The sequence below is a fragment of the Ostrea edulis genome, chromosome 1 (assembly GCF_947568905.1).
Source record: "Ostrea edulis chromosome 1, xbOstEdul1.1, whole genome shotgun sequence".
Lineage (NCBI taxonomy): Eukaryota > Metazoa > Mollusca > Bivalvia > Ostreida > Ostreidae > Ostrea > Ostrea edulis.
The window spans coordinates 30,161,941-30,184,502 of record NC_079164.1 but is presented as its reverse complement, the minus strand read 5'-3'; the positions used below and the strand labels follow the sequence as shown (position 1 = coordinate 30,184,502).

Below are 22,562 nucleotides of genomic sequence, written 5' to 3'. Positions count from 1 at the left end.
TTTATTTGGAAATAATTATTATATGGAGGGTACATAATTTGTCCGCCCTACTCCTCCCACAGTTTTCAAGTGAGAGCCTTCTTATTTTGTGGAGTGTTTGTATGGGTATTGAAGATGTGCATGTGGGATGGATTTTGATTTTCTACAATTATTGAGAAAATTACAGGTTGTTGAACTTAGTCTATTGGGAAATTAATATTCTACGTAGGGTACATAATTTGTCGCCCAACTCCTCCCACAGTTTTTAAGTGAGGACCTTCTTATTTTCTGGAGTGTTTGTAGAGGTACTGAAGATGTGCATGTGGGATGGCTTTTGATTTCTACTATTTTTGAGAAAATTACAGGTTGTTGAACTTAGTCTATTTGGGAATAAATATTCTATGGAGGGTACATAATTTGTCTGCCCAACTCCTCCCACAGTTTTCAAGTGAGAACCATCTTAGTTTGTGGAGTGTTTGTATGGGTATTGAAGATGTGCATCTGGGGAAGGATTTTGATTTTCTTCCATTTTTGAAAAAATTACAGGTTGTTGAACTTGGTCCATTTTGAGGAAATCTTGATTTTTAAGCTAAGACCCTTTGTTCATATAAAAGTTTGTCACAGCCTCATGATGGCTGATACTACCTGAAGCAAAGTTATACAAATTATAGCACAAGAAAAACACCCTATGTAAGCATTTCACGGGCGTATTATGTACCGTTTGCGGTACTCTTGTTAAATCGAGGCAGGCTACTGACAAACAAGTTGATGATGCAGGGGTTTGAGCAGTTTCTTTAAAAGCAAATTCTACGGTCGTTATAACGATCTAGTTTGCCAATACAACCTATATCATTGGGTCAAATACTGTCTGACTTGTTTATTTCATACCGATTGTTAGGCCGTTCTTGGCACACTGATTTTGACTACGGACAACTCCGTTTACCTGATCAAGATATAGGGCTCACGGCGGGCGTGACCGGTCGACAGGGGATGCTTACATGTACTCCTCCTAGGCGTCTGATCCCACCTCTGGTACACCCAGGGGTCCGTGTTTTCCCAACTCTCTATTTTGTATTGCTTATAGAAGTTATGAGATTGATCACTGTTCATTTCGTCCTGCCTGAAACATATCATCACAAATTTGTTGCATTGTTTTTATTGAGATGTGAAATACAATCAATTATCACCAAGCAGAATACATGCGGTTTGCACATGTCATGTAGTACACTTTATTGCTTACGTGAGAATATTATGGTATTTCAGCAACTTGAGCATATCCTCAAATAATGCATGAGAATATGTATACTATAAGCAATGCAGTTCTATTACCTCATTTGCATGAACATACTACTCGTAGCGTTAACTATTGAGACAAAGGTAGGTTCCTGACAAGTTTATGTTACAGGGGTTTCAACATTCTTGATTAAAATCAGCATTCCGCAAACTCTATAGCTGTTATGTCCATGTTCGCCCCGTTCTCAGGTTTGTATTCTGTGTGGGATTTATGTGATTGACCACTGTCCGTTATCCTCACCCCTTTCTTGTATATGTGCATGGGACAGTTCTTTAAATTTTCTGGAATCGGACATATTGCACGAAACCAAACAAACCAAATTCAATGACTCATTTAATGCCTGAAATTAGATTCCACCGAAACCTTCCTATCTTCATTTTTTTTTTGGACTGACATATCACTTTCTTTTTCCTGCTTCCATTATGAAATACATTATTTCACACATCTCAAGGTTATCCTGTGTATGTTGTGCTTGAGCTGAACCCAGTATCCGGGGTGTCAATACCATTATGTTTTCACGTCTAGAAAATCTACACCACATGCATAAGAAGGTTTTGGCTTATACAAATCTAAGACTTCTAAATCTCAGATTTCTCTGATAAAGTCAAGGTAGGCTGTGCATACGGATGACATGTAATTTTTCCTATTCGCTATTTGTTCTATAATTACCCGTCACAGTTGAAGACAATAATATCTTTAATTAATGTATACCAGACCTATCAAACTCTTTTGGCATCCGATAATTCACGGATTCAACTGGCTTAACGTTGAAGGTGAAGGGATTATTGTGTTACAATCAAACAGATTAACACACTAGGTGTTAAATATTCACAAGTCAAACCAGTTGTAATGCTCTTAGAACAATTACTTTTATTATCGTGGAGGAATTCCTCTGGTAAGGTAAAATTTACGGTCATTGTTATATACATATATATATATATATGAAAAACTTTTATTAATCAAGATAGATAAAAAGAAAAGGGACAGTATTCTACATGTACATCGTATTTTATTCTGGTAGAGCAACATACAAATGTACCTGTATTATTTTGTACGATCTCAGAAATATTTCAGCTTCCCGACCTCCACATGTATGGTAATATATTAGAATTATATCACATACACGTATATAGTTTGGATCTATTGTTTATTCTTATATAGCTTTATGAAAGTTCTAATCAGCTAGTACGTGTGATGACAGCGTTCATCTGCTATTCTTTATTTTAGAATAGCATAAAATCACGGGCACATAATCGTTTTCAAAGCGAGGATGGGGCTGGGGGTATCCGGAAGACCATTTCGTAGTTGGTTATAAAATATAATTTTAACCAAGCTCTCATTTCCATAAATCGTGGGAAAGTGGGTAGTCTTTTTACTACCACTACTCATATTTCGCTAAATAGGTTTTATTCAAAACTTTCAAGCTTACTATATATATCATCTCATTCACTACAGCTGATATAAAAAGTGGGGAGCACACAATGTACCTCTATCTGTTTATTTGCATTACAAAACATGCTCATTGTAAAAAAAAAAAAAAAAGAAGTGGGGTACCAGCCCCCCCCCCCCCACCCCCACCCCCCTCCGATTTTACGAGCTTGAATGAAAATGTATCAACCGGTTATAATAATTAAATCTTGATTATATCATTGTGCATAAGGGAGAGAGAGAGAGAGAAAGAAAGAATAAAAGAGATAACGTAGAAAAAAGTCCAGGTCATGGACATTTGGTGATTAATCTTTGGATTAAATATTGAATGATACAAATCCGCCGACTAAGTAATTGTGATTAAGGTATTCCATGTATAATGAAAGGATAATGAACAATTTTGAAGGATTTAGATCAACATAAATGTTCATTGTTGAATAATGATGAAAGTGAAGCAGATGAAATTCACATGACTGGTAAATGATTAGAAGCTGACGTTTTTGCACTTAAGACTTTTTGGAAGAGTTGTCTGCCCTTTGTAAAATCAAGAAAAATCTAGTTTTCTAAAAATGTGTGTGGTCAATGATTAATTTTATTTCATATTTTCACTAAGAGAAAGTGTTTGTAACTTTCTACCAAGAGATTTGTGTGAAAATATAATTTCTTTTTAAAATATTGTAATAAAACATGCTTTTCCCATATACTTCAATGTTAAATCCTAGGTGAAATAAATCAAGCAGTAAACAAAATTTTGAAAATTCCTACGGTGGATTATTTTTATTTGATGAACCCTTCAAAATGATACCATGATTACAAAAATTCCACCATCCATTTATTAGATATGAAATATGGTCATTACACATTGAATACCTTAAGTTCAACAAATTACACAAACAGATAAAGGTATTTCTTAAACTTTCCGCAAGCGGTTTAAAAATATTATAAGAGCACGTGTGTATGCGTGTGTGTGATTGACAAAAGCGTATGTTTTGTGAATTTTAACCAATGAAAAAATATTATAGTTACCAGTATGTTCAAAATGACAATATGCATGCAACAACATTAACCTGTAGTCAATAATAGAATAGTTCTAAGATAGTCTTCATTCGAAACATATGTACATTTAATCAAAAGTAACCCATGTATAGATAAATGTCGTTCAAATTCTAAATTATTCAGGAATGTGCCTATAGTTTGGACGAAGGCAAAGGAAATGGATACCAAAGTATGTATATAAAACCCCCAAAAGTTTAGACATGGATCGTAAAACGTCAGAAAGAAGGCGTAGTAAAAAATGTAATAATTCACTTTCAAATGTACATGTATACATGTATATAGGATACCATTTTTCATTGAAACCATTTTTTCTAAAGAAAACAAAATCTAAAAATAATAAAATGCAGGTTGAGGGATTTTAAAACATTGTAACAAAATATATTACAAAAGAAATTCAATAAATTAAAGTATACATATAACATACCATTTTGTCAGAAATTATTATAATCCATATTTTTCCAAAACATTATAAAAGATGCAGCAGTAGATCCATCACTATCCAGGCTTTCTATTGTCGGACATGCTTTAGTACATTCAATGCCTCTATACATAAATTGTTTCCCTCCAAAGAACTTTCATGACCATTCAACTTTGGGACATTGTGCTCTTATATAGACCCCTTCATCCTTTTGGGATTTTGTGGGGATTGATTGAATATTGTTTAACGTCCCTCTCGAGAATATTTCACTCATATGGAGACGTCACCACTGCCGGTGAAGGGCTGCAAAATTTAAGCTTATGCTTGGCGCTTATGGCCATTGAGCAAGGAGGGATCTTTATTGTGTCACGCCTGCTGTGACACGGGACCTCGGTGTTTGCGGTCTCATCCGAAGGACCACCCCATTTAGTCGCCTCTTACGACAAGCAAGAGGTACTGAGGACCTCTTCTAAACCAGATCCCCACGGGACAATTTTGTAGGGTATGAAAGGTGAAGATAACGAACAGTGATCAATCTCATAACTCCTAAAGCAATACAAATTAGATAGTTCCATAAAAATCATATTTCTAAAAGAATTTTACTCTGTTTAGTCATTACTGTTTGTACACCGTTTTCTGTTTTAATTAGTTTAGCAATTACTTTACCTGTCAAATGAAAAGGTGAAAATAACAAACATTGATCTTTAAAGAATACAAAATGGAGAGTAGGGTAAACGCGGCCCCTTGGAGACACAAGAGGTGGGATCAGGTGCCTAGGAAGAGTAAGCATCCCCTGTCGACCGGTCACACCCGTCGTGAGCCCTATATCTTGATTAGGTAAAACGGAGTAATTTCTATTTCAATATTAAGAAAATAGTCTGTTTTTCTCCTTCACTCATCCATCTAAAACCAATCAAATTTCCCATACACTTACGCCGTATTATTGGCTCTAATTAACTTATTTCTTAAATAATAATGCTACTTGACAATTATAAATATATTCCATCATTGCTATGTCCTCAATTATATCTATTTCTTCCTTTTTTTGAGTTCCGCTTTTAATCACAACCACCAAATGAAATTGTTTAGCTCTGATTTCCATTATCAATTTCTCTAAGAATAGTTAATCATTAACAGTAAAATGAATTTCAGAGTCTATTGGCTCATCAATATGATTTTCTACATACATTGATACTGCATATTGCTTTTTTAATTCTATTGATACGGTGGTTTCTGATTCAATATAGTCTGGGTCCTTTAACAATTAATTGTTAAGTTTCTTCAAACCTTTTCCGTGCTTAAAATTTCTGGTCTGAAGAGTTAGTACTACAGCTGAATGATATGACCTATAACTTTCTAAGATACCGCTTTCTTGAAAATGAACTAGAAACAAGTGTGGGTTAGAGATGTGTCTGTTGCAAGGGGTTAGATTTCCTCCATGTAAATCTTTTGACATCCGGATGGAATTCTCTATAAATATCTACCAAATCATGTGTATTCATTTGGTCAATTTACCGCATGCTTTGCCCTAGATTATTAACATTTAAAGTAATTGATATTGTCCATGTTTGGAATTAGGCTAAATTGAAATCTCCAGCTATGATAATATCGTTGTTTGATATAGAAATAACATTAAACATAATATCATTTTCCTAGAACCTTAGACAGTTACCATTGACAGTCAGTCGAATCTTTTTGGTGGAATACTTATATTTTGTAAATTGGGTTTTAAAATCTATAAACCATGATTAATATGGATAATACGATCATGAAAAGTAGGGTTTACTCTATATAACACCTGGCCATGGAAATTGGGTCATAACCTCTATAAACTCAAATGCGATTATCAAAAGTAGATTTTGACTCCATACAACCCTATATTATGTTATATTTGTTGGACTAATAGTCATATCTGGAAATGAAACGGGGGTGTGACGAGTGCCCGTAAGGACACGACTTTACGACCCTGTTTCATTTCCAAATACGGGAATTATTGTATGACTATTAGTCCGGCAAATGCTTTGTGGCACACATACTTTCACGATCGGTACTATGTGACAAATGGAAACATAATATTATAGTTCTTTTTAATTTGTTTCAATCTTCCCTCCAATATGTATCTCTAGAATACTTTTAAATCTGCCATCTGTTATTCTTGCATTATTTTCATTATAGTAAATAAAACAAACGTACACTTGTAGCTTAAATACTTACTTTTTATGATTACTTTGTAAAAAGAAAAAAAATCTTCCTGTAATATTTAACATAAACGGAATATTAAAACATCCTATTTACCCTCGGTTTTATTTGTCAAATGAGGTTTTAAGCTATAAATTTTGAATTGTTCAAGAGAGACCATGTGGGCTTTTTTATGGAATTCAAAATACAATAAAATTCGAAGGAGTGTTTTCCGAGCTGCACTGGCAATTCGCGCTTCAAATCGGTAGTTCCTTTAGCTGACCGTGTTTGGTTAGCTTTATTTGTTGAAAAATGGACGTGGAGGTTTTTTTTTTTAGATGTTGATGAGAATTTTAAAGTTGAAGAGGTAGATGACCAAAGTTTGTCTCAAGCTTGTGACAAAATGAAGGCGTCTAAAGGATTCTCAAATATAAGTCTAACGCAAATGCTTGCAGATTCGGAGCATGACGAATTTAAGATTGATGCAGACATTTTGGACAGCACAAATGCCGTCGTAACGGAGACTGACCTAAATCGCTTGTTGAATGTCAAGAAAATGTTAATACTACACAAAATACTAAATGGGCAATAAATATGTATGAAAAATGGAAAACCAGCAGATCTGAAACTATTCCGGAATTTCAACTGCAGGACAGCGTGGACATGAATTACTGGTTGCAGCGTTTCATAGTGGAAGCTAGGCGTCAGGATGGAAAGGACTAGCCACCTGAGAGCCTGTGCTTAATTGATTGTGGACTTCTCTGATTTTTGCGAGACAAGACAGTTTACGTTAAAAACTTTTTAGATGAAAAGAATGTAGCTTTTGTCGAATTCCGAAAAGTTCTAGATATGAAAATGAAATCACTGATTGAAAAGGGCATAGAGTGTACTACAAAACAGGCTGATCCTATATTACCGGAAGAAGAGGCCAAATCGTGGGGTGTTGGAGTGTTCGGGAGGCAAAATGCGGAACAACTTTTAAAAATTGTCTTTTTCATGCGATGAATACCATGACCTGGAATGTGAATGGTTCACTGTTGGATCAGACATTTGGAAAATTTGTACAGTTGACTGGTCGGAAAACCAAAATCCACAAAGGAGGGCTTGGGCAGCTGAACATGAACAATAAATCTCTCTACATTTTAACACATTAATTTAGACATCATTATACATACATGTATGTAACATCAATACTTTTTTCATATGGGAGCGATGTATTGTCGAGTACTTTGATATTTATTTGGATGTTCTAGGACGTACAGGATCTTTCTACTGAAGATGTCTGTCCTCAGCATCTGGTGCTCCGATCCGTTATGGAAGCCAAACCGTAGGTATCAACAAACTGAAAACCTTTAAGTGTTTGATCTGCGCGGAAGGCGGTTTGGAAAGGAACTATTCGAACCATAGTTGGAAACGCACTTGCGCAACCCAGCTGTACATGTATATATCAGGCGTCCGAAGAGCACCAGATAATAGCTCGAAGATCTTGGATCCGCCAATCATGGGTACAGAAAATTTAGTTGAGTATGGCATGAATGTTGCAGTGGATCCACCTGTAGAGTGTGAGAATGATTTAATGGATTCGTCCATTACACGCACAGAAAATTCGGAGGATGAGGGGATTAGTCCAAGTGAAACAAGCAGTAACAAGAGAATCAGACCCAATGGATATCCACATGGAGATTTTTTTACTGTTACAGTAACTTGACTTTGCAGTCTTAGAAAAGGAAACATTTACATATACATGGTTGGTGAATTTTTGTTTATAGTTTGAATTTAGTTTCTATACATTCTTTGGTTTGTATAAGCAAATAGCTTGTTAATCGAAAAAATAAATATGTTTTCAATTTGCGTTTTTGTCATATGTGTTATACAATAACTTTTAAAGTGTGAAGTTATTATGTTACGTGATTACCACGCCTCCTTCGAAACCATACAAAAACTTGTAGTAGCTGGACTTGTTATATGGTTTATAACCACGACTATTCATATGACAGCCAAATATGGGGAATTATTGTACGCTAGTCATCAACGAAAATACACTACATCGGTGCCACAAATAAAGATATGATCATGAGATTTAAGATTTTTAAAAATAAAATTCTTGAACAATGTTTAATATTGTGCTCCATTATTAGTTGACCTGTCTTTGTATTCTCATGGACCAGAATTTATTCAAAAGCTTCTACATGAGAAGAAAAAAAATCTCTTCCAGTGGCTACAAATCGACACACAGATATATCGACGGCGTTTTTCCTATTTACAATAGTCATTTTTATTCATGTGTCGATTCGATATATCCTAGTTAATTCGAGAAAAAAAAGACACTACAGAGTCTTCCATGTCTCCTTCATATTTGGATATATTACTGAACATATATGTTAACGGCAAATTAAACGTACAGCACAACTTTAAGGCAAACGAGATGAATGCAGCTTTTACATGTACGTTATCAACTTCCCATATTTGTGTACCAATACTCCATTATCACCCGTATATTGTGTTTATTGATTTGATACGTGAGAGCATGTTTTGCGTATGATAAATGTTTAAATCGAGGCAGGCTACTGACATATCAGTTAATGTTACAGAAGTTTCAACAGTCTCGTTTGAAGTCAATGGTCGTTATCATGATTCTTATTGCAATTACAACTTTCCTTTAGGTGGAATGCTGTATGGTGTGTTTCATGCTAATTGTTAGGCCGTTCTTTGCATTCTGATTTAGACTACAAATTACTCCGTTTACCTGATCAAGGTTGAAAGCTCACGGTGGGTGTGGCCGGTAAGTAGGGGATGCTTACTCCTCCTAGGTACATGATTGCAGCTCTGGTGTGCCCTACCCTTGATTTTGTATTCTCTATGAGATTGGTCACTCTTCGTTATCCTCTTTCTCATTTTTATGTCCTTGTTTGTTCTATACCTGGTCTTTACTGACAAACAATCATCAAACATATAGCTGTACAAAACCTGCGTAATATACTTACTGCAGAGAAACAAATTACAACTCAAGTTTTGGTTCATTTTCTGTATATTATCATTTCCTTTTTTGTAGGAATGCCCCGCTCTATGGAAGCTCCCCTTTGAATAGACAGACATTATGAATATTGTACATTGAAGTGTGCCATGTCATTATTTAATTTTGGTGTCGATTCCTGAATGTTTCCATCAGCCCAAAACGAGTTGCAGTTGTCGGTTATACTTTCTTAAAATGGGAATCACATTCACGAAATCTAATTTCATGATGATTTCTGATCACCTCCTTTGTGTTAGAGGTATACTTCTGAAGACAATGTGTTGATTACGATGTTCAAACCATGTGTAAAGGAGGTATGTATATTTTTACCTCGTTATCAAACCGGGAAAATGGTTGGTTAATTTCTTGTAAATTGTTTAACGTCCCGCGATAGACATTTTCACTGATATGGAGACGTTGTCATTGCCGGTGAAGGGTCGCAAATCTTAGACCCATGTGCTTACGGCCTTTGAGCAGAGAGGGATCTCTATCGTGCCACACTTGCCGTGACACGGACCCTCATTTTTGCCACCACCTCATTTAGTCGCCTCTTACGACAAGCAAGGGGTACTGAGGATCGACCTATTCTAACCCGAATCATCACGTGGTCGGCAAGATAATAGTTAAATGTGTATATCAAAGATTAAAAAACATTAAAATAATTAATGTATTGCAAAACTATGACGTCATCCACATATAACAATTTAGAAAATCTGCCGGTTACCTTAATTGTTAATTCCAAAATGTTATAACAAATGTGATAGGGTTGTGGGTAATGTATGTACTTAATATTTTTGTAATGCTAAGAAAGCCGATGCTAGTGTACCCCAAAAGTGAAATTTAAATCGCCATGCCACGCCTTAGGAATTCAGTTAGATAGTAAGATGGAGTTTCCTTCTTCACTCCAAACCGGGCGTGTTAGCCTGGTGGTATTTCTTCACTAGTCTGATGGTATTTCTTCACTTCCCTGATGGTATTTCTTCACTAGTCTGGTGATATTTCTTCACTAGTCTGGTGGTATTTCTTCACTAGTCTGATGGTATTTCTTCACTAGTCTGGTGGTATTTCTTCACTAGTCTGGTGGTATTTCTTCACTAGTCTGATGGTATTTCTTCACTAGTCTGATGGTATTTCTTCACTGCAAGACGGTCGTGTTAGCCTGGTGGTATTTCTTCACTCCAAACCAGGGGTGTTAGCCTGATGGTATTATTTCACTAGCCTGATGGTATTTCGTCACTCCAAACCGGTGGTGTTAGCCTGATGGTATTTCTTCACTAGTCTGCTGGTATTTCGTCACTCCAAACCGGTGGTGTTAGCCTGATGGTATTTCTTCACTAACCTGATGGTATTTCGTCACTCCAAACCGGTGGTGTTAGCCTGATGGTATTTCTTCACTAGCCTGATGGTATTTCGTCACTCCAAACCGGTGGTGTTAGCCTGATGGTATTTCGTCACTCCAAACCAGTCGTGTTAGCCTGATGGTACATGTATCTCTTCACTCCACTAGTTGTTACGTCGTGGTCTTGTACTTATGGGAAGGACTTATATAGAGTTTTATATAGATTTTTAATTTAAGAAATATGTCGTTGTACGCGTATTTTCATACATTTTGATAATGTTGAGATCTGGACTTTTGGTAGCCACGGTAGTGTTTATAGCATTGTCGACTCACCATTGATTGGTCTTAGCAGACACATGGCAAGGAGAACTGGTCTCCTGGAAGTTTGGAAAGTGTTACACTATTACAGGCTATAAATTTCATCAAGGCTTGAGATATATTTATCTGAGTTTATCTCGCCGTCAACTGGTGACAAAGTCCCCACTCCATGATACGAAATACACCCCCTAAATATAACGGACCCCGGCAGGTGCGCTCCTTGTCTCCAAACTCAAGTTCTAGCAACTTAGAAAACCTCAAATAAAGATTGTCCTACCACAGAAAATATAACATTCGTTATAATATACAATTATGATAATATACAATACACATCCTTATGCTTGTGAAAAATCATACAAAGGACACATAAATACAATCAAAGGATAAAATTACTGTACAGTCATATTATTTGTCAGTAATCACAAATTCCTTAACTGAAACTTGCATCATTGCAATCAGAAATAGTAAATATTCTATGTATTCCTTATAATGGACTGCAACTTGATGTGCGCCCCATGAATTTAGGGGAAAATAACTCGCGCTGCACTGTCAAAAGTGTATCCTATTCAGAAATAAACAGATGAGTTGCAAATTTTGAAGAAAAAGAACAACTTCTATTCGGATAAAATTAAATTTGATATGATCGTGTTTCAAGACGGATTTTTCCATTCGACTTTCAAACGCACATGGTTCTATACAAACGACGCCGCCATTTTGCGAACTCGTTCATGGCCAACTACTGTGCTTTATAAGTGAAAGTCAAGGGTCTTTCGGATATGAACTTAGAAACTGGTTCAGTGTCACGAAAAGCGTTGTCTTGATAAAAAAAACAAAAAACTTTACTACTGCGGCCCTGAGCACAATGCATAGGTTAAAACCTATGTCACTTCATCTGTAAAACCTGATAATGTCTCTATATGAAAGAAAAATTCTAAGATACATGTAAACAAGATATAAGCAAAGAAATAAAATATGTTCGCATCAGTGAAAACACGACAAAATAAAATATACTTTAATTGTGAAAGAATAAGCATTCAATTGTACTAGAAAAGTCGTTCAGTATTAATTTTCAAGTTGGACATGTTTCTGCAAACCAAACCTAAAGAATCAATCGTTTTCTTCTCAACTTTCTAATATGTGCCTTTTTTCGTGATAGATTTGTACAGCTTCTTTTCTTTTCCTATAATACTAATAAAGAGACAAATTGATATCACGAGAGCAATAATGAACCTAGAGCGTGCCTATTAAGATGATTTTCCTTGCCATGAGGAATCCCTTTTCCAATGGAAGAGAATACCCAATGTCTTTTAAATACATGTCTACATACTTTCTGCCTATTTTCTTTCAAAATTCTAACACATTTTAATGTTGATTCAGAGTGGTTGACAGAGACCAAAGCAACATGGTGGAAAATGTCTTTTCTGCATTAGTGTTAATGTACATGTAGGAATACAAACGCATCGGGAACATGATATGAGTATTATATTAACACTACATGCTGGCTTGGTACAATTTAGTACCAAAGAGAACCATTCCCTGTTAGCTATTAACGGCCTCGTGAATGTCCCAATATACAGTAACATTTCTTCTAAAAGATGTAGCTGTTTTGTTATATATATATATATATATATATGTGTGTGTGTGTGTGTGTGTGTGTGTGTGTGTGTGTGTGTGTGTGTGCCAATGATGCGTAAAGCAGTTGACAATACCTGACACAATGCCAAACCACCGTTCGGACGGGCTGCGTGTTAATTGCTGAAATTGAAATGTATGTATTTGTGTCAAATTTCCTTGGTGTAATTTTAGTTTTATTTGTCGTTTTAAACTAAACATTTAGACGAATATAAATGCTAATTGTAAACTTTTGGAAATATTTTTCAGTGAATATATACACGAACTCAATAGAAAAAAATGGATTTTTCCACCAATTATAACAGCATATAAGTTCTCATTTTACTTAAATATAACATGGTTATCAATGCGCATATTGTAGACCTAAGACGCATTCTATAGTCCAGTCAGGTAGTGTTGATGTAAACATAAACAATGGAAATGTATTTTTAATGTCATTATTGGGGGAGATGATGGTCATCACATTCCCAGTAATGACTAGTACACCACACTTCATTATTTAAATACACAGTACTTAGTCCTCAAAACGTTGGTGACGAGGAAATGGCGGGGTATGCCCGATTACTTAAAGGAGTCAGAGGGATTACCTTTCTGTCAGATGAAATATAGATGACTGGAAACAAACAAGGAAATAAACTTAGATCTGTAATGGAGAGTATTCAGTGTAGACATCATGTAGTCCACGTTTTTCTACGGGAATTAAAACAGCACTATACTTCAGTGTGTGTTATGAACCAGCACAATGTTATAGCACTTAGTTATCATTAGTATTCCATTGCTGCAACTCTCACTGGAATCCATAGGAAAACATTGAATGATTGACGGACTGATCCATTATCGTATGGAGAAATTACGCCTGAGGAACTGTTGCCCATTTGACGAAGATGGGAACTCGATAAAACGACATGCATTGTGTATGATGGTTTACTAAAAGTAGGTCGCAATGAAAATAGCGGAACCAGATAATACGATATTAAATCCAGTGTAGGATTATTCCCATGTTTCGTTGAATTAAGAAAATGAAAATTGTTAATGAGTAAATTTTTTGTACTATATAAATATCTTTTCAAAAGGGCACTCGCCATGTTCTTTAGAATTTAAAATCTGTATCATATTATCCCTTAATTCGATCAGGTACAAAAGAAATTTAATGTTAAAGAGACCTAATTATTCAATTTTAAGATTTTTTTTTCCATTTTGAATTTATCTGTGAGCTTTTGAACATCATATGACCCTTGTAGCTGTTTGCTATTACCGGTATTTTAGTGTATCGGTTCGTATCACGATGCTAGTACATGTAGGTAAATATCGGTACTAGTATTTGAAAGTTCGATAATTAATGAATATTAAAAAAGACATAACAAGGAACAATGTTGCAGCTACGCAGCACTGCGTTGTCGGATTGTAAACACAGTAGTACCGTTGTAAATGGAGATGTCTAATCACCCACCGCTGTAAAAAAAAAAAAAAAAAAAAAAAAAAAAAAAAATTATATTGATGCATTAATTTTCCACATCTTTTTATGAAAAATATCGATTATGGACAGAAAAAAGCGTTATGTTTTCAGTTTTATGAGAGTTATTATATAAATCATATATTGTCCAGTCTCGTTTAAGACCTGATTATGACATCAAAGTACTACGCCGTATTTAGTAAAACCTGGAAAAACAAGAAGGCAATAAAAGCGGATCAGGACCGGACCATGGAGTTGTTGACAATAAACGTACAAAATATGCCGTATGGAAATTTTTGAACTAAAATAGATAGTAGATAGTAAAATACATAAAAATGGACAATTGGATTAATATTACTAATCGTAATTGAAAATCCCAATAATCAATGCATACTAAGAAGGGCAATTTCAATACATTATTATAGATCTATTGTAGAAGGGAGATATGCACGGTGGTTCTGTCCATCACTTGTTATGAACAGAAAATAAGAACTCATGCTAATAGATAGCAATGTAGATTACAATGCATGTAGATTACAATGCACGTTGATTGTTTGTCTTTTCGTTCCATACAAAAACTTGTTTGCTTTTCACAATCTGCCAGTAGTCATCTGCTAATATGAAAATACAAGGAAATGCATACTTGCCTCGGTAACTTTATGGTGTGTATTGGCGGGTTCACGTGTAGATACTATGGGAAATCTCTCTTTTTATACTGAGGTTCGAAAATACGAGTTGGAGGTGTGAAAGATGCAATACTAAGTGTGCATTATGGATTAAGTAAATTTCCCCCCAAATCAATACCACTTTCGTCGTGGATGGTCGTAAACGTAAGTATCTACGAGAGAACTTGTCAATTCCTGATAGGAAATAGATAATTATATTACTATTACAAGAAATATTTGTATGTACATGTATGCATGTCTGTATGTACAGTACATGTATGAATGTATACCGATGCATGTTTCAATAATTAAGGAATAAAAGTAATTTTTCCTCATTCTACGTGATATAAAGTAAGTTGGGGCAGTTTACGCATAATAATCCGCGAAACGGTTTATGAAGTAACGCAAACTGTCTTAATTCACTTGTACTTTTTATCGTATAAAATGAGGGGAAATTACATTACTCGTATTCGTTATGATTTAATTTAGTAAATGGTGTTTGATATTATTTGATAAATAATTCGAAAGAAAATATGAAAATTTTATATGACGAGGACCAATTTTGCCGCAACAAAAATGGAAACAGAACAGCCAAACGTATTGTGACGTCATTCCTAGGACGTCATATAGCGGGACTAAACGGCAACTTAGTTTATACGATATTAAGAATGTTGATAATGTCAATTGAACCAATCAAATTGCGTGTTTTATAAGTAACATTAAATTATTCACATACAATATACCAGAAAAGAGTATGTAAGATACAAGTATGTGCACGTATAGTCTAACTGTCGGCAATACAAATTATGGTATTGATTGTTGCTTGTTTTTCTTTTTACCATGGCATATTGGTAACCTTTCTAAAACTACATTCAAAACAATATATATTGAATAATTCTGCTGAATAAGGATATCTTCCTCCGTTGGATGATCTAATATCATGGATAGATATCACAAAAGGAACGCACTATAGTTAGATAGAAATAGATAGATACTGTAGATAGATAGATGATTAAAATGCGTTAAAAATTTTCATTTGTCCATTTTAGGTTCACATTCAAGGACACAGGAATTTCACTTGGAAATGGATAAACTCTCTGTTTGAAATAAGAACGAAAAGGATGAAAACACAATTAGCATCAATCAGTTTAACAAAAATCATCAAAGTGAACATTGCAAACTGAAAGACAATGAAAACTCGTATTAGCCAAAGTGTCGGATAACGCAAAAGGGCATTAGACCAAACGCGCTTCGGAAAACACAGGGATCCAATGATTGTTAAGAACGCCTCCCAGGCGAGCAGCGATCGGTAGATTTATTGGAAAACTAATCCGCTATAGAAAGGACGGTCAGGGTTTGGTAGACAGCAGTCAAAGCGAAGACGAGGAAAGCGAAACATGGCAGTAGAGACAAATTCAACGTTCAGTAAACAGGGAAATGACTCCAAATTGACGAGAGATTCCATGGAAATATTTAAGGTTGCTTCAACAACGACGTTTCTGTTTTTCATTTTCATTGCCAGCGTCGCAGGGAATTTATTAGTGTTTTTAGTTTTTTACAAGCGCCCTGCGTTATTAACGATATCCAATCGATTTATACTGAATTTGTCAATTTGTAGTTCCCTGAATACACTTCTTGTAATGCCGTTCATGTTTGGTGCTTTAATTGCTGAGGACTGGCTATTTGGAAGTATTTGGTGTAAAGTGACAGGATTTTTGATGAACGCTATATTTGCTGCCAGTACGTTGACCTTAGTAGCTGTTTCATTAGACAGATATTGCGCAGTGGTCACGCCGCTTCACTATCAGATGCGGATTACTAAACGAAGATCTGCTCTAATGATAGCCGCAGTCTGGAGTTTGGCCGTTTTGGTTTCGCTACCTCCTCTGTTCGGATGGAACCACTATCATTATCAAAAAGACAAAGGTACATGCACGGTATTGTGGTCAAGCCGAATTAAAGATGAAAGGTACTACACATTTTCTCTAGTAACTTTGACTTTCATTTTGCCGCTGTGTGTTATTTTGTGGGCTTATCGCGTCATCTTCAAGGCTGCTCAAAACAACAGCGAAAGAACCAGACGTAACAGTGTGATCCCCAATAACCAGTTAGACGAGGCGTGTACTACCCAGACGCCGCTCAGATTTGAGAGACGTCGCAGTAGTACGGCGCCCATTCTTCACCGCCGTCTCAGCACCAGCAGTAGCAGGACGGGACCGCTATTGTGGCATAGAGATGAATGGAAAACCGCGCTGGCGAGTCTCCTTGTCGTATCCACCTTCATTGTGTGTTGGCTCCCCTATTTCATCATCATTATTTTAGAAACAATTTTACAAAATTCACAAGAAATCCCTCCCGTGTTAGAAACCATCTCTATTCTTTTAGCCATGATGAGTTTCGCGTGTAACCCTCTTGTGTACGTTTTTAGGAGTAAGTTAGCTAGGCAAGAACTAAAAATAATAATGAAAATACAAAGCCGAGAAAGTATAAACATGTCTTTATCCAGAAGAGGGAGTGAATCAGTATTTTCACGGGAAGGCATCGTTCATCAAAGCAGCACAGAATCTGACACAGTACCATTCGAGAAACCTCTGCATTTATCATCGACATCAACAACGCTGACCTCATTGGTTTACAACCAGCCTGTCACATCTCAGCGGTCCTGACAAAAACGCCGCTTCAAAGTGTCCCAGTCCTCAATTTGACATTTGATGAGAATCTTGGGTGTTGTATGAAGTAAAAGCATTCCACGTGATTCTTCCAAGACACACCTTTGTTATCTATAATTGGTAATATTATTTATTTGTTTTCCCAGTTTTGATGTTGTATTTTATGTCTTTTCATTTGTAATGTCACGGACCTTCGTCCAATTTTGAATGATAATGTATTCTAATTCGCGCGGAGAATTTGCGTTACAAGTAATCAAAAGTTGATGTATTTGGAAGTGAGTACTATTAAATACCTGAATGAGTCGGGTGTAAAACACAATTTTAGAAAAAAGAAACCATTTAAACGCCATGTTTGTGTCATTGAAATCCAAATATCATAGTTGTCTTCATATTTGTACATCATATTTGTATGTCTACGATGGTATTAATTTTGAAAACCATTCGCAGGGACTTTTCTCACCAAGTAATTATTTTTGATTTGCAATTATCATTTTTCATCACGTGGAATATATTCGTCTCCATGTATTGTAGACAAACCTCTTCGCAATTCAATTGATAGAATCAACGCTGTTAATTTTCTTCCCCAAATACGTTTGCAAACTTTACTGAGTAGTATATTTTTTAAAACAAACCTTCAGTATGCTACATTTGTAGACATTGCTAGTTCATAAATATTGTTATGTTTATTGAAATTGCCAGGGAGGATTTATATTTTTATTTATCGAATAATTTTTGGCAGTTTAATGTCGTTGTTGAATGTTGTCAAATACATTAATGTACATCGTGGATTGTATAGTATAGGTTTTTGATATCTACTTGTTTTAAAGTACAACATTGCATGACGTGTATTATAAATATTTTCATTTGTGAAAACAAGGTTCGCAAATTTCTTATCATTTGATGATTCTTTTGTTAAGATCTTGTGAAATTCTGTTAATTTTACCCAATCATTATTGACTCATGGAGACGTAGAATTATGTGTATTTGCAGGAACTTGTAGACATTGAGTGGTTTGTTGAGAACTTTTTTTTCCTTCCCAGTACTGTTGGGTATAGATCTTACCTCATGAGAATTCTTCTGTGTACTATTCCCGGTAACCCATGCCATATAACTACATGTATATATACATTGTATTTATTTTGTAAGAAGCCTTTATAATTATGTATGGACCGTACGTGCTATTCTTGGGGGTTTCTGTTAGATTTGGCGGATTGTAAGCAGACATTGAGCTTTCGCAACAAAATTGTAGGTGTTCAGTTTGCGTGCAATGGTTAACACTGACAGTTATATGGCGCTATCTGCCGGCCGAAATCGATATCTGTTATCGATTTGAGTCCTAGAATTTTTGTCTATTGATTAGCGATATAGGATGGATAAAGGAATTGAAGTAAGAATTGCACATATCTTATCTGGATGGGAAGAGTATAAAATAGAGAAAATTGTTCTGAAAAGATAAACTTAGTAAATCAAAAAAGAGGATATTCGTTCGTTGGTGAAACTATTGAAACAAAATTGGAAGTTTTTGTAATCACGTTCAGTAAAACACATAGAACAGAAAATGTTAAGGTTTGAATATTGCAGTTATTGTTAAATCGTGTTGAAGTTGTCAAAACTGATTTTGTTGTTGGTACTGGATATAATTTGTTGTATCCTATTTAAAGCGTTTGGTACGAGAAAAAAAAATAAATCAATATGAAATTGTTCTTGTTTCTCCTCATTCCGAGCAGACGGGCTGTAAAGGAAGAGAAATATCTCTTAAAATTCCAAATCAAGTAATGCAGATGGTGTCATGCAAGAAATGTGTGAATGAATAATGGCAGCGGCGATGGAATTGCGCTCTATTGCGATATTATGTTTTAAGTTGAAGTAGTTTGAACAGAGACAGTAAAACACAAGATGTCTTCTGTTGACGGTTGTATCGCCTTTGGTAATCATACGTAAAAAAAAAAAAAAATTAATGTAAGGAATATGAACGACTTGATGGTGTCATTAGCCTATATGTCATATAAGGAAATGGATGTCGATCAATATCGCATCGCTATATATAGTTCTGAAAATGTAAATCATTCCTCTCTAGAGGAGTAATCGATTTTAATTGTATCAATAACTGAAAACTGTAACGCCACTTCCTGATGGGTTGTCTGATAAAGCAGCTGCTGTTTGTATAGTTAAATTTTATGACAAAAAGGATCAGATTGTGTCTGATTTTAATAACACACATTCTCTCTCTCTCTCTCTCTCTCTCTCTCTCTCTCTCTCTCTCTCTCTTCAATGCGAGTAGCTATACATATGTTTCCGGATTCTGGTATCAAGGCCTAACTGTACATTCTACTTGTACCGGCTTTGGTAGTAAACATATTTGTACATTCTTCACTCTCTTACCTTTATGTGAAGTCCAAGGTAAACATTCTGTACACTCAGGCTTTAGAGATTGGTTGGTTGTATATTGTTTAACGTCTGATTCGAGGATTTTTCACTCATATGGAGATTTCACTACTGCCGGTGAAGGGCTAAAAAATTTAGAACTATGCTCAGCGCTTACAGCCTATGGGCAGGGAGGGGTCGTTATTGTGCAACACCTGCTGTGACACGGGGCCTCGGTTTTTACGATCTCATCCGAGGGAGCGCCCCATTTAGTCGCCTCTTACGACAAGCAAGGGGTACTGAGGACTTACATGTATTCTAACACGGATCTCAAGGGGATCCAGGCCTTAGTGTGTATTCCTAAATGTACATCATTCACGCTCGTATTTTGATGTGATGTCCTACATTTTGTACACTCAAGCCTTGATGAGAGTTCCTACATTTTGTACACTCAGGCCTTGATGAGAGTTCTTACATTTTGTACACTCAGGCCATGATGAGAGTTCCTACATTCTGTACACTCAAGCCTTGATGAAAGTTCCTACATTCTGTACACTCAGGCCTTAATGAGAGTTCCTACATTCTGTACACTCAGGCCTTGATGAGAGTTCCTACATTCTGTACACTCAGGCCTTGATGAGAGTTCCTACATTCTGTACAGGGTGAGAGTGCCTACATTCTGTACAGGGTGAGAGTTCCTACGTTCTGTACACTCAGGCCTTCGTGACAGTTCCTACATTTTGTACTCTCATGCCTTGATGAGATTTCCTACATTCTGTACACTCAGGCCTTCATGAGATTTCCTACATTCTGTACACTCAGGCCATGGTGACAGTTCCTACATTCTGCACACTCAAGCCTTGATGAGAGTTCCTACATTCTGTACACTCAGTCCTTGATGAGAGTTTCTACATTTTGTACTCTCAGGCCTTGGTGACAGTTCCAACATTTTGTACACTCAGGCCTTGATGAGAGTTCTTACATTCTGTACACTCAGGACTTGATGAGAGTTCTTACATTCTGTACACTCAGGCCATGGTGACAGTTCCTACATTCTGCACACTCAAGCCTTGATGAGAGTTCCTACATTCTGTACACTCAGTCCTTGATGAGAGTTTCTACATTTTGTACTCTCAGGCCTTGGTGACAGTTCGAACATTTTGTACACTCAGGCCTTGATGAGAGTTCTTACATTATGTACACTCAGGACTTGGTGAGAGTTCCTACATTCTGTACACTCAGGCCTTGATGAGAGTTCTTACATTCTGTACTCTCAGGCCTTGGTGAGAGTTCCTACATTCTGTACAGGGTGAGAGTGCTTACATTCTGTACAGGGTGAGAGTTCCTACATTCTGTACACTCAGGCCTTGATGAGAGTTCTTACATTCTGTACACTCAGGCCTTGATGAGAGTTCTTACATTCTGTACACTCAGGCCTTGATGAGAGTTTCTACATTCTGTACACTCAGTCCTTGATGAGAGTTCTTACATTCTGTACACTCAGTTCTTGATGAGAGTTCCTACATTATGTACACTCAGTTCTTGATGAGAGTTTCTACATTCTGTACACTCAGGCCTTGATGATAGTTCTTACATTCTGTACACTCAGGACTTGATGAGAGTTCTTACATTCTGTACACTCAGGCCTTGATGAGAGTTCTTACATTCTGTACTCTCAGGCCTTGGTGAGAGTTCCTACATTCTGTACAGGGTGAGAGTTCCTACATTCTGTACAGGGTGAGAGTTCCTACATTCTGTACTCTCAGGCCTTGATGAGAGTTTCTACATTTTGTACACTCAGGACTTGGTGAGAGTTCCTACATTATGTACACTCAGGCCTTGATGAGAGTTCTTACATTATGTACACTCGGGCCTTGGTGAGAGTTCCCACAATCAGTCCTTGGGCCATGTGGGCCTCGTCCCCATGTCATACATTCCAAACACTCGAGCTTTAATGCGAGATCATATCTTTTTACACATATATGTACACATTCGGACCTCCGTGCGAGGTCCTTTATTATACATACTCGGTCCAAAGTCCTTTATTCTGCATACTCGGGCCTTAATCATAGGTTCTACATTCCTCACACTCGGTCCAAGGTCCTTTATTCTGCACACTCGGGTCTTAATCAAAGGTTCTATAGTCCACACACTCGGGCTTCCGTGCGAGGTCCTACGTACTACACACTAGAGATTCAGTCCAAGATCCTACTTCTCCATGCAAGGCCTTACCTTCTACACATTCGAGTCTTCATACGACGTTCTACATTCTTGTTGTACAACCCAACATCCTACCTATACGAAAATTGTAATCTTTGCACAAATCTCAAAACAACTCCAAAACAAGAGGTCCATGACCTGAGCCATCTTGGCCCATTTGTTGTTCAAGATCACACACCAAAGTATAACAATGTCTTGAAATTAAAGTGATTTCTGGTAATAAATCACACCAGAAAAACACTTATAATCACATATATTACAACTTACAAAGATTAGACGTACACAATTACTACAGTGATGCGTCCTTATAAAACACGTCTGCTCAGCTCGACCATCCGCGGGATAGAGAGGAAGAGTTGCACGTGTAGTCTCAGTGGACATCGAGCCCGATCGGAAATCCTATACTCCACCCACCCACCCACAATCACTACATCCCCACATCCTCCCTACCAATGGTGGGAGTATTGCAAATTCTGTTATTCTATCCCGCATTTTGTAACCCTTGCGGTGACTGGGTTGTCCCTAGTTCACTTGAA

General features: G+C 36.5%; 1 protein-coding gene across 3 annotated transcripts in view; it reads left to right on the top strand.

Moving 5' to 3' along the window:
- Window positions 1–19,145, top strand: part of LOC125663958 (G-protein coupled receptor 161-like) — a 51,285-nt gene extending 32,140 nt beyond the window's left edge. The window contains exons 2-3 of one of the 3 annotated variants that reach the window (XM_048896411.2): window positions 9,406–9,680; window positions 15,823–19,145. In XM_048896411.2, the coding sequence (XP_048752368.1) occupies window positions 16,171–17,439 (1,269 nt within the window). In that variant the 5' untranslated portion in view covers window positions 9,406–9,680; window positions 15,823–16,170 and the 3' untranslated portion in view covers window positions 17,440–19,145. Of the gene's footprint in view, window positions 1–9,405; window positions 9,681–14,675; window positions 14,939–15,822 lie in introns of those variants that run through there. The other 2 variants (XM_048896413.2, XM_048896412.2) reach the window with 2 other exon arrangements.
- The last annotated feature ends 3,417 nt before the right edge of the window (window positions 19,146–22,562 follow it).